Source organism: Cottoperca gobio, chromosome 18 (assembly GCF_900634415.1).
Source record: "Cottoperca gobio chromosome 18, fCotGob3.1, whole genome shotgun sequence".
NCBI lineage: Eukaryota > Metazoa > Chordata > Actinopteri > Perciformes > Bovichtidae > Cottoperca > Cottoperca gobio.
This window is the reverse complement of record NC_041372.1, coordinates 5,422,732-5,436,785: the sequence shown is the minus strand read 5'-3', so window position 1 is coordinate 5,436,785 and position 14,054 is coordinate 5,422,732. Positions and strand designations below refer to the sequence as shown.

General features: G+C 40.6%; 1 protein-coding gene across 1 annotated transcript in view; it reads right to left on the bottom strand.

Moving 5' to 3' along the window:
• Nucleotides 1-9,133: 9,133 nt before the first annotated feature.
• The window catches only part of fgf11a (fibroblast growth factor 11a), a 74,021-nt gene continuing 69,100 nt past the window's right edge, over nucleotides 9,134-14,054 (bottom strand). Inside the window, exons 4-5 of the mRNA XM_029454907.1 lie at nucleotides 11,478-11,676; nucleotides 9,134-9,874 (exon numbers count right to left, since the gene is read on the bottom strand). Of these exons, the coding sequence (XP_029310767.1) occupies nucleotides 9,732-9,874; nucleotides 11,478-11,676 (342 nt within the window). The 3' untranslated portion in view covers nucleotides 9,134-9,731. The remainder of the gene's footprint in view (nucleotides 9,875-11,477; nucleotides 11,677-14,054) is intronic.

Here is a 14,054-nt window from a genome sequence, read left to right as displayed (position 1 = left end):
TTTGGACTGTTGTTGTCTGTCAGTCAGGCCAGCCTGGCCAACTGCTGTCTGCTCCAATTACATCCTTGGGGAGGGGAGGGTGTGTGTCACAGTTCACCCTCTCAGTCGGTGTGGACCAGGCTCAACTCTACCCAATGAGAGCTTACTGTACTTACACACCACTGGTTCTTACTGTTTCTTTACCCCCTAAATTCTGTTCTCTGCTTCCTCATCTTATTCTCTCTCAATATAGGAACCACAAGAGAAACAATGAAGCTACAATGCCTGATCAAAATGTTGCCCAAACCCTGAGTCTCACTCCCTAGGGTCCCTAGCTACACCAATCATTGATATACATAGTTCTATCTATCTTAAACCTAAACCAAGACTTTCTAGGAATTATATCCATGTTGGAATCTGTACCTCACAATTTAGTGTAGTAAATGTAGTTAAGTGAAAAACGGTGTGGAGCCACTGTTTCCACAATTGTGTTTGTCACCGAGAGATACGTTCGCTACCTTGACACCATATAAATTGGAATCTTGCCATTTTGCATGTGGAATTGACTTTGTGGAGTTTCTTAGCTTTCTGTATGTCTGAATATGGAGCACTGGATTTTTCCATTAACTGATAAATTGTCTGGAGCTTTCTACAATGCTATGAAAAGCGTAGCCAAGAAACCGATCGCTAGTGGCTAAAACGCCTTGCTGTTGATTCCACATAAATAGAGAAAGTATGGTTTGTCACATTGTGTCTCGTCTCTGTTCCTGTCTGTTGCAGTCGTGATATAATGTCCTTCATGCTAAAAAAAATAATAAAAAATCTTCACCACCCACCCCTTATTCTCACAGTATAGTTAAATAAAAATATTGAACTGTATTTCCTGAAGGCCCGTGCAGTAAAACATCTCTGTCCTGCCTATATCCCTTTACTTGTCTCTTCATGCCACTGTGCTCTCACTCACATTTACCGTTATTTATCATCCACTGTCACTGCCATTTGGCCTTCTGCCAATTTAATTACCATAGAAGCTAACTATTAACAGCTAGCCGCAAGTGTCAAGTCACACATCAAATGTGTGGTCATGAGGGAGTGTACAAGAAGCCCCTGTTGGCAGTGACTCAAATGCAGGGATCTCTCAGAGGGCAACCATAGATCACCGTTTAATATGGAAGTAAGTAGTTTAGTTATATAAGATTGCTTTCCCATTATTGTTATTTTCATGGGTAGTAACAAATGACATACAGAATGGTAGTAATCAGATTACATAAAACGTTGACACAGTAAAACCAATTTAGTAAGATTATAGTTTGATGTTGAGGGTGATGATTATATCTCATTTCAACACAGTCATTCTTCCTCACTTTAATTGTATTGAAAAAGCATCAGTGTAATCAATTTAGTTTTTGTTTATTTACCTAATAACCCCGCAGAGATCAACTTTGTCTTATCTGAGATTTCAAATTAAAAGTTTGCCTATTGAATTTTGTGTTCAGACTTCAATTAAAAGTAATTCAAGTATACTACATGGGCACAAGGTTTGGGGACACCTGCACAAAGCATCTAAACACGCTAATCTTGCACTATTGAACATTTTATTACAAAACCATGGGCATTAATCTGCTATGAAAATCTGCTGGTTGGACTTCGGATGAAAACTGGCTGCGGGGATGTGTTCTCAGTCAGCCACACGAACAGCTCGGCTTTAAGATGCTGGGAGACAAAGTAATCCAATTAATCTCAAAGCTTTATGATGGGGTTCAGCATTTTGTTTAGAGCAGTCAATTTATCCCACTTCAAACTGGGAAAACAATTTCTTAATGGAGCTGGCTTTCTGCACGGGGGAGGATTGTCATATTTAAACAGGAAACACAAACTGTTGCCACAAAGTTGTATGCATTCTCTGGTCCAAAATATACTGTATGCAGCATTAAGACTTTGCTTATTTGGAATTTAGAATAGTTTCATATCTTTTTTTGGTTTGGTTTGTTCAGTTAGTTAATGCTGGTGGCACTCTGGTACTGTTTGTTTGTGGTGAGAAAGCAAAACAGTCTATCTACAGGATAGGATATGAGATTTTAGTATAAATCCTAAAGCTAAACTACCGTTAAATCCATATCCATATAAATCCATCTGTATTAATTGTATTAATGACAATGGTTACCAAAACCAATGGGTTTTCAAAATATTCCTGAAATTGAAAAAGTGAACGATATAACACATTTCTTCTTCATCCTGTTCTACCTCTTTGTCATTATTCATGATATTTGTGGTCCAGTTGTCCAGAGTCTTGACTAATAATGCTCATAATTAGTAATTAGTTATTAATTTTTGTCTGATCCTTTATAAGACTCGTCCCTCTTGGAATTATTCAGACACATTAACATAACAAAAAAACTCAGCAGACCAGCGATACAATCATACAAATATATTAGTTTGTTTTATTCAATTATATCCAATAATACGTATCCCTTGACTTTGTGTAAGTTATTATAGAAATAAATACAGATCATATTGCAAATGCAGAGACAATAGTTTGGGATAATAGAGTGTTGAGGATGGGGGCTTAAGGGGTTAAAGAGTAAATATTGGGTAAAGACTGTTTCTCTGAAGGTGTCCAGTAAATGATTGGCGCATGCATGCTTGTAGTCCCGCCTGTCTGTGATCCTCTACCTCAACCCAGGAGTTTCAAACTGCACGTCCCACGGCTCACTGTAGTCCTTTCCCGCTCTGCTTTCTCCAAGTGACCCATGGGTTTAGATGGCGAACAGTAGTTGTGTTATTCCACCTTGCCAGCAACAGGGGGAGTTTCTGCACCCCAACCACATTTGCATGGATATATTTATATATATATTGTATATATAGATATATTTTTTTGCCCCATTTGTATACAAAAATAGTGTCATTGTGGCTTTGGAAGACTGAAGCACTCTTTTTGCATTTGGAAGACAAGAAGGAAAGTAAGATTATGGTGATTTCCTTAACATCTTTTCTGGAAGACTTTGTCACAATAAGTTGGATCGTCCATGCAGTACAAAGACAACCAAAAAAATAAATAAATCAAAAAGTCCCTCAAGGATCGATCACAGAATCACACACATACACACAGGTGTGTTTGTGTGTGTTTGAGGGAAAGACAGACGGTGAATGGGCAGTCCACATGCTGCCGGTGAGACAATTCAAATCCCGTTAAGAGATCAAAGGTCAGAGGTCAGTCAGTCGGTCTTTGATAGACAGGCGAGTGCTGGAGGATTGTGGGGGATCGGGAGGTTGGAGACGTCTTGGCGTTTCTTCTCTTTGTAGATTGAGCTCTATTGTTCAACATCCCACATTATGTGATGGGCGAATAGACACACATTTAAACACATCAAATCAACAAACGCACATGGACAGGCTAACAATGATTCATACCAATACTCACAATTCCTCATATCATTTCATTATAAGTCACAGCACTTCCACTGAGATATACCCAAAACACGATCTATATTGCTTTTTTTTCTTTCTTTTTTTAACAAAAAAAACACTTGGAAAAAAGGGGTAAATAAAGACATTTTGTATGATGTAAAGTCACCACTGAAACATTGTTGCTGCATTAGCTTGTGAGAGGTGAAGTCCCACCATGATCTGTTTTTAAAGGTCACCCATTTAGCCACATCTGCGCTGGCTTGGTGCAGGGTGCTGTGAGTGTATGTGTGTGCAATGCAGATGTGTCCAGGGATTGTGGGTGTGCTTTAAAAAACACAGCCTGATTTTTTTTAATACATGAAGTTAATGCGTTGGTTAATACTATACAGGATGTGACATTAGATTCCAGTATAAAAGTACTTTTTATGAAGCAGCTAAAAAAAAAAAGAGGGAGAGAGGGAGAAAATCTGTCCGAGGACGGCGTCACTCTTTTATCACGTGAGCCTCTCTCTAACTCCCTCTCTTTTTTGTGTTTTCTGCTGCATTGCAGATGTGGTGAAGGGACTCCACCTCGTAGTAATGCACACACACACACACGCACATGCACACACTCACACACTAACAGCAACCCAGCTCACAAAAGGGGAAAAGTGTTAGAAAAATAAAAGCTCTAATAAAACACACAGTTGGTTTCTATATCAATATTCTTAATTATTTTTTCACTCCCTTCCAGATAATGTGGCTGCACCTTGTTAATGGAGTTTATTGCGTTCTGTCCAAGGACTCGCATTCATTGATTTGGCCTCTGATTTATCCTCTATGTTCCTCCTTCACATTCTCTCTGCCTATACTTTATTCCCTCACACATATACATAAAGAGATATTCAATCACAGTTACAAAACGATTACACACAAAGACCAAAGCGGATGAGTGAGATCTACAAAACACACACACACACACACACACACACACACACACACACACACACACACACACACACACACACACACACACACACACACACACACACACACACACACACACACACACACACACACACACATACTGCCTCCAGGTTAAAGGGAAGTTGTGTTTGCAAAAGGGATCAGAGAGAGGAAGTGAAACTTCAAAGGGAGGCTGTGAGGGCACAAGTTAGCTACACTACAATATGTGACACACCTCTCTCCCTCTCTCTCTCCATCTGAGTCTTTCACAACCCCGGATGACCCTCGCTTAATTTGCTCAGTAAGCAGGGAGGGCCCTGACTGGGGAGAAATGGGAAGTCCCCGGAGAAAGATTTGTGTGTGAAGTGTGAATCAGGTATACATAATTAAACCCCCTCTGATATCCATACAAACACACCTCACCACCTTTTTTTTTCTTTTTAATACTCAAAAGAAATAGCGATGCCAAGCCTAAAGGCCAATATTTAACATTTAGAGCTCATTCCAAAGACATTTATCAGTGAGTTGAAAGTATTAAATTAAGCCATGAGGGGGGTTTCACTCATCAAACATGTGCTCAGATTGACGACAGCTGAGAAAAATGGCGATCTTTACATCCTGTTATTCAAAGAAGTGTTTGAAGTGAAGCCTGAAGGCTGGTGAACAGACGGGCTGGAACAGAGAAGCTGATTTCAGGCTTCACAAAGAACGTACAGATAGTGAGAAGTGGGTGAGAATGAACAACACACACGTGTCTGTGACACACACACACACACACACACACACACACACACACACACACACACACACACACACACACACACACACACACACACTCTCTCACGCGATCATGCAAACTTTCCACGAGCAATAAATCATTTCTTAAAATCTACCTTTCTGCAAAGTGAAATCACACATTTTCATAACTCCTCTTTTACAATCTTTACCATCCACCTGCTTACCCAAATATATTATATATAATCCAATATCAGGTAACATCTATTAGGATTAATCTGATTACAAATGATAACATCTCTTACAGTTTGTACAAAAAATGTCCAGTAATTAGATTATAGAAAGAAAAAGGTAACTGTTTGTCGGATTTACTCAGAAAAGTATGGACACTAACATAAAACTCTCTGTCACAGATATACAGTTAATCTTGATGAATAGCATGAGGATGAAAAAAGTGAATCTAGCTGCATATTTTAAAGTGGCAAAATGAACAGATACTCATGACGCAACTATAAGTGGCTGATGGATCATTTGTAATGGATTGCATTTACATCCACACACATAGCATGAATATCTCATCAATCTGAGATATAAATCCATCACTCACTAGTTGTTGACTGTCGCAAGATCTGATGGCTTGGTTTTATTACAATCTTGGATCTCATTGCTTTAAAAGAGTGTGAGGCAGGAAATGAGATGATTTTAGACCTAAAAATATCTAAAAACAAATAAAGTCTGAATCCTCTTATCTTATGCCTCCTCATTTCCCATTATTTTTTTCATCTGTACAGGCATATGCATCAACAGAAAATACTACTGCATTTATTTTTAAGGATTAAAGGGGCTCTCAAGCAATATAGTATTGCAGTTCCATGAAGTTGGGGGACTCACCGGAGATATCTTGACTTTTATATGTATATGAGTCAAGTTCCAAAATATGCTGCATCCTACATTTCCCATAATGCAACTCCTCTTTCATTAGACCCTCTATGCCTCTGAGATGCTCATTTATTTCAAACTCAAAAGGCCTACCATCCAGTGTAATGCAGGCGTGTGTGCATGATTGACACATTGTTTATTCTCTTTATCTCTAATCTGAGTTTATCTAAATTATAGCAGACATTCTTGATTTTTCATCATTTCCATAATCCACATTAAAAGCTCACAATAACATGTTAGCCCTTGACTCTCCTTTACAGCTGTTTTTTTTCTGAAAACAACAAACATGACATGTACATAAGAAAATATTGCAACATAGATTTCCCAGCCCTTAAAACATAGAAGTTGTCATGGCTTTGTGTGTTGTGATGAATTCTTCCTCTCCTCTCGTCTAACAGTGTCTTTCTATCTAGTCCCACATGGTCCTTTTTCCATTCTAGTGGACAGGAGCCTCATTTAATTAAACATTTGTGTAATTACTTTGCGAATAATACTCATGTTCTGGATTTAGTGATCCATAGGGGGTGACTGGCCGGACCCACTGACCTGAGGGTCCATTTAACAGTTTAATTAAGGTCTTCAGTGTGTAAATGAGGTTTTAACAGTAGCTTGTAACTCTTTAACTGTGTTCCTCATAAGTCTTTCCTTTTTCCTCTGTCTTACTTACTCGATTCCACCTCAATGTGTTTTTAGTCTCCTTCCGTAAACATATATGTTTTCTGTCTCCAGCCCAGGAAACCAGAGGTGAAGTTTGCTTTATATCTCATGTAGCAGATTATTTTGCTCAGCAGCTCGCCTCTATTCTGCACAGGTTATCCTCTATTATTATTTACAACCACAGGTTACAGGGGGGCAGAGTATTATGCATGAAATGAGAAGTGTGTGTGTGTGTGTGTGTGTGTGTGTGTGTGTGTGTGTGTGTGTGTGTATGTGTGTGTGTGTGTGTGTGTGTGTGTGTGTGTGTGTGCGTTGTGAGGGGAACGCTGTCCACATTAGCATAATTCCATTCCAACTGTTTTTCTTCTGCTCATCACCACAAATAATTTTCCCTAAAAATCTCTCTACCTCTCGGTTTCCTTTTCTTTGGTTGGTCCCGCTCTCTGATCCTCGATCATAAATCTAACCTCGCCTCTACCTCCTGAAAACAGAGGACTCCCTCGCTTCCCCAAATACATAAACATTAGGCAGAAACAATTACCCTGCCGGGCATATTGTTCCAAGAAAGTTCGATATGAAAAATTATTGCTTTTTGTGTTGAATGGAAAGAACAAATGGAAACACTCAAGACAAGGTCTCCTGGACGAGCATAGTGAAATATTTGATAACAGTTTGTTTCTTTACCAAGAGAGTCTATTTTTTCAAATCATCATATCGAATTAATATCACCATTATTTATATATGACTTTGGTTTCCTATTGTGTCCTAACAAAAACAGTCACAGTAATCACGATTGATGTACTTTCAATCATAATTGTATAAGACTTGTGAAACGACGAGTAAAGAAGGCTTGAATTCCTTTGCATCATAATCAAAGTCTCCAGCAAAGATTTATGGTAATTAATTTGAACACAATTCTGTTGAACAGAGGTTTACAGTATGTGTGAATAACAACTTAAAGGACCACTACAGCGATGTAGTATAAAGTTGGGGGACTTGCAGTAGACATGTTAAAAAAAGAAAAGTCAAAATTGAAGCAGTCGAAATATCCTGACTTTTAGTCTTTACTATGGGTCAAACTCCAGAAATCCCTATATCCTACATTCCCCATAATGCAATGTGTTGGCATCTTTCATTAGAGCTTTCTTGTCTGGAAAACATCCACATCTTTGTTGTTCTGCCTCCCGACCCGGGACATTTTGTTGCATAAAGCTTTGGGCTCAGTCAGAAAGAATGTTACCACTGTAGCTAGTTATTATAGCTAGTTAGTATCTGTAGCCTGCTCCTCATCTCTGCTTGAGGCTAGTGGCTCCAAGGTACATTTTACCGCTGCTAGCATAGCACACCAGAATCTCCAATCGAATTGCATCGTGTGTAATGTTTTGATTGAGCCCATGCATGAATAGAGTCGATCGTAATCCGGAGCATTTACTGCAAGCCAGTGGGCGCGTTAAGGAATTTTCTGCCGTGGCTGGCGAGTACACCAACGAAAATGTTTAACTCCGACATTGTTTGGAGTTTATATGAGAGAATGGAGAGTGGAGTCATTTTCTCCGAATTGAAAAATCTCGCCCAGAGCCACAGAAGACACTATACGACTGTTTTCAGTCTCAGTCTCTGCTCTACATGACATGGGTGGAATACCCCTTTAAAAATAAAAACTGCAGATCATATGTGCAAAATAGTTTTTCTTTCATTCATCATAAGGTGGTATCACAATTTTGATGCAATAATTAAATAAAAGCATTTTCTTTTGTATTTTTAGACAAGACTACCACATTGAGGGATAGAAGGTCCACAGACAATGTGCGGGCCTCGGGGGTTATGTGCAATGCATGGCCAGCCACAGCGAAAAAAGCTATAGCGGTGCAATCACAAGCTACACAGTCAGGCTCCATCAGTACCCCATCTCACTGATGATATCCTCATCATTCCCCAGAACCTGCACACACACTCCCCACCACGTCGGCATGTGTGCATGCATTTGTGAGTGTGTGTGTGTTAATGCATGTCATTGTGTTAAGTGTGTTAAGACGTGAGATCATTCTCTGTGGCCGTCACTCATGGATATCGCAAAAGTGTGTGCACGTAGTACACACACCTCTGCTTGTGTGTGTAAATGTCAGTGTAATAATGAGTGTGTGTGAGTGTGGTTATTCAGTGTGTTGAGGGAGCTCTTGGCCCCTCGTTTAAGGGTTGAAAGATTCTGATCAGCCCCAAACTCCATTAACAGAGCCAGAGAGGACGGGAGGGGTTTTCTTGTGCCGCCGAGTGGAAAATTGAGTCCATGTCACAAACTAATCAAATCGCGCCAAAGGTGAATGGAAGAAGAATGGAACACACACACACACACACACACACACACACACACACACACACACACACACACACACACACACACACACACACACACACACACACATACAGGGTTGACAAGTATCCAGGCCATCTCACAGAGTCGCTGACACGCACGGAAGATGTGGACTGAGCAGATGGCTGCTCTGTGATAGCCTCACATTAGCATGGCTGTGTGTCGGGCTAACATTAGCATGGAACCCTGTGGGGAAATGAAAACAGAACTCATTTGTAAAGTATGTGCTGCAGAAGGACCGTTTTGACCGTTGCACCCGTTGTGGTAAAACCAGGAAGACTTTATTCGGATATTTGGTTGACTGGAAGGATGTCGCCGATGGTGGCTCGAGGGTGTGTGTGGGATTTCCTTCCAGCAAGATAAACACGCTGTGGTGACATGCTATACAATGATGTTCACCTCTTCATGGAGTTATTGCTTTTATATCCCAGGCTTTGATCATCACAATCTAATAAGAAGGTGGAGGGCTGGTGTGGATGGGTGTCTGTGAAGGTAAAATGGGCCTCCCATTTGCCAGCTCCACTCTCCCTGGACCTGCTTCTTTTTCTCAGACTTTACACCAGTGCATTGTGGTACGTAGAGTACTTGTGGGGTCAGTGTTGCAGGTGGGGAGTACCCCTGACAACCCTGTTCAGGCGTTAGCTAGTGCCCAGTGCCGCGTGTCCTCCACCCCTCCTCCCACCAGTGTCTCTGAGCGCTAGGAAGTGGGGGTTTTGGTTTTGGATTTAGGGTCCTTCTTGCCGTTCTGAAGCACTGGTGAGTCACTGGAGGTCTTAGGCGTTTTCCTGGGCGGACTCTGCTCAGCAACATCATGTAGAGAGGGCTCCCGGTACATGGCCACTGGGGAGGGAGAAGGTTACAGTAGTTAAGAATGGGTAGAGACAAGTGACAGTATAGATGCAGGACTTCACTTGAATTGTTTTGTCAGCCATTGTGCCTTTTTGAACAAGTCGTACCTACTGGCTTAACAATGTGAACATGACCTTATTTATTAAAGATGCAGGTCAGCTTCAAATAAATCAAGAAACAGTAGGGACAAAATAATGTAGGCGACACAACAGAAAGTATCCTGCCGTTGGACTACTGCCAACCTTTTATTTTTAAGGTGCACTCATTAACATCTTTATATGACAAATTGATCAAATAACTATATTCCTTCATTCTTTGGTACTTGCTGTCATTTCCCTTTTCCCAATTAATTTGAGCTGAATGTAAGAATCCCCCTGAGTTGATTGCTGGTTATTCAGATCACCTGTTGGCTGCTATTTAAGAATTCAGAGCAGCTTGGTGCGTTTCCCCTCTTGGCCAATCAGGGTGTGACGATGCCCTTTCTTTGGGGCTTAAGAGGGGAGGTGAAATGCACTCATTCTGATTCTTTCATGACATAATGAACACATCATTGCACCACATTTTTTGCAGCGAGAAGCTCTGGTCTTTAGTCCCTGATGTCTTTTCTGATTGAGGATGATTTTTGAGCATTCTTGAACCTAGCTGGAGTGAATATTAAACGCTCCACTAAGTTACCCTGCCCTGATGCAGGTAACTTAGTGGAGCGGTGTTTAATATTTACTCCAGCTAGGTTCAAGAATGCTCAAAAATCATCCTATTAGTACTATTCAAACAGGAGGTTACGCTTGCCTCATGATAACCTAATACCCCTCTGCTTTATTTTGAAACCCCATTCATACATATTTCATTATTATCGAAGAGGAGTTTATTATTCATCAAAGAGGCATTTTATTATAATTGAAGAGGTATCTTTTCATTTTGAAGGCACTTTGTTTCTCCAAGTAAAGAAATCTGGGGAATCAGTACCGCCACAAAAGCGCAACATATCACTAACTCTGCGTTTCACCTCAGCTCTACTAAATAATTAACTTTATTTCTCAGTATCAGTGATATGTTAACAGCTTGTTCCACTTCCCCCAAGTAGCGAAAAAAAACAATGAATGTAGCTCTAACTAATTGCAAAACATTGCCTGGAAAGTTAAAATTGAAAAGGTTTCTGCCTTTTCCTCATCTGCATCTATATCTATAGGATTAGATGCCGACACTAAACAACTAACCCACTATAATATAATTACAATGGTAAATAAGGTGCATTCTTCAGGTGACTACTTTATTTTGTGTACTGTAAATACTATCAGTACAATGTCATAAAATAACGTACATGTTTTTTTTAACCGGAGCTGTTTAACTCTATAAGTCAACGTTGACGTTTGGTCTCACACGGAACATGAACAGCGGTCTCCTGGATGTCCTGTTTTTATTTGACCCATCCATCCATGGTGACAAAATAAAAGTGTTGAGCATCTTTCAGGATAACAGTCACTGGTTCCAGTGTATGTGTATGTGTATATATATATATATATATATATATATATATATATATATATATATATATATATATATATATATATATATATATATTAATCTGTTGTACCTTCAATGAGTTTGGGCAGGAAGTGCGCAGCTCCCTTTGTCTTCTTGACACGGTTCCCTTTCATGACCTGTCCATCTCGGTTGATACCGATGTACCACGCCCGGCCTGACTGGGTCTGCCTGTACAGGATGGATGAGTAGGTGACGTAGTAGTTCTCAAACACACTCTCCTTAAACTTACACTCCGGCGTGAAGTGTTCCTAAAAGACACAGAGAGACAGAACACATCAGGTCAGAGGAGAAAAATAACACATTTGGTGCGTCTGCCATTTTTTTATCGGTTCTATTATTTATATATTTACTCTTCAATTCCACTGGACTCAGCTGGGAATGGAAGGAAATGGGCCCCACATTTCATTGTGACAGGGTTACAGGAGCATATGTGGCTGCATCAACAAACTACATGCACACACACACACACACACACACACACACACACACACACACACACACACACACATCCCAACATGTGCAACATGCCTATTTGCCACATGACTGAAGTGGTTTGTGAGCTGGGATGCCATAACTCAGCCGATTCGGTTTACCTGTAACAAACAATCACCCGGATCCTTCACCCCCTCTATAGTTAAACTGTCGGCCTTCAGCCCCCACACACACACAAATAGCTCTGCATTAGACAATACGTCAACACCAGGACACCCCCCACCCTTCTCCCTCTCGTTACAGCTCTCACATATTCCCTCTCTATCTCATATTCTGCCTCTCCATCTCAACTTCATTCCCCCAATCCCTTCGTCATTTGGTAACCTTGTTGAGGAACAAACCAATTTGCAGGATTGATTTGGAGCCTTGATGGGACTGTGACGGGTGAGTAGAAAAGGCCTGAATAAGGACTTTGCTCTCTCTCTCATTTCTCACCCTCTCCTCCTCCGGCTCTCCGTCTTCTCTCTCTCTGCTTGTCTGCCACTGCAGGCGCAGGGCCCTAACGTCTGCCTATATCCATTGTACCGCACATAAACAAGCTAATTACATTGACTGTATCGCCCATTCCATAATTACACATCCATTCACTTACGCAGCCATTCATTTCCTCAGCCACCCATTAACTTAGATCTAATAGCACAGAGCGAAATCCAAAGGTCTGGAGTCTCTTGGAAGGTGTAATCAGATTGCTATCATTAACCGTGTTTGCGCTGCAGTGTGTTGTATCTCATCACTCTGTGTGTGTGTGTGCGTGCATCTGTGTGTGTGTGTTTGGATTCAGGGGGGTACTTTAAAGGATTAAAGTCTGCCTTGTGACACCTAATCACACACACACACACACACACACACACACACACACACACACACACACACGTTCATTAATTGATTAAATATGTGAATGAAAAGGAATCTGGCCATATGAGTAATGTGTAGGTGTGTGAATGAGTGTTGAGGCCTGTATCATTACCAATCCATGACCAACCCTGTGCAAAGGAGTTCTTTTCGATTAACCATTATCATCCTGGGAGACCAACAGAGGAAAGATGGAGCCTTGATTTTCTACCACTAGGTAAAGTCTGACTTTCTGATCAAAGACACAACTTTGTGCTGTTACGCAATAGTCCATATATGGCAAATGACAAGTTTTTGTGTCCTTTCACAACCTAAACGGGTCACATTGGAAAGATCAGTGGTGCAGCTGAGGAAAGTAAAGTACATTTTACTTAAGTAAAACTTTACAAAGATTCTCTTCATGCTACTTTATGGTTCTACTCCACTACATTTCAGTGGAGGACATTGGATGACTAAAAATGTTTGTTTGTTTGTTTTTGCATTTTCACTTTTCCTGAACTTACATAATGATAAGTATATGTGGGCATTACAGATACTCTAATCTGTTCCCTTTTTAAAGTCTACACTTGTCTCCTATTTTTATTTATTTTTTAGCTAAACTGTGTCCTGTATCCAAATCCTTCTCCTGACCTAAAAAGCCATTAATTGTCAGGCTCCAGCTTATCTTATAAAGATCTCATAGTACCTTATAACCCAACTAGAGCATTGCGCTCCCAGAATGCAGGGTTACTTGTGGTTCCTAGAGTCTCTAAAAGTACAATGGGAGCCGAGCCTTCAGATATGAACCTCCTCTACTGTGGAACCAGCTTCCAGTTTGTGTTTGGGAGGCAGACACCATCTCCACATTTAAGGGCAGGCTAAAGACTTTCCTTTTTGATAAAGCTTATAATTAGGTCTGGCTCAGGCTTGCCTTGATGCAGCCCCTAGTTATGCTGCTGGCGGGGGACTTACACCTCTCTCCTCCATCTTTCCCTATCTCTCTCTCCTCCTCTCCCTCTCCATCTTTATGCATTTATGTCCCTTAAATGCATGTTACTAACTCGGCATCCGGGGAATCATCCCCAGAGTTTCTGTGCCTCTCATCTGGCAGGTTGCCACTATTAATGGTTACGTCTGGATCATGAATCGTGGTGCGCCTGTCGCCCTGGTCCTGCCTGTCATCCACATTTCTTTTCTTTTCTTTCTTTTCTTTTCTTTTTGGAGGCACCTGAAAGCTTTTTTGACATCATCCTGGATTCATCTTCTTTTTTTTATATGATCACATAATCATTTCTGTCACATA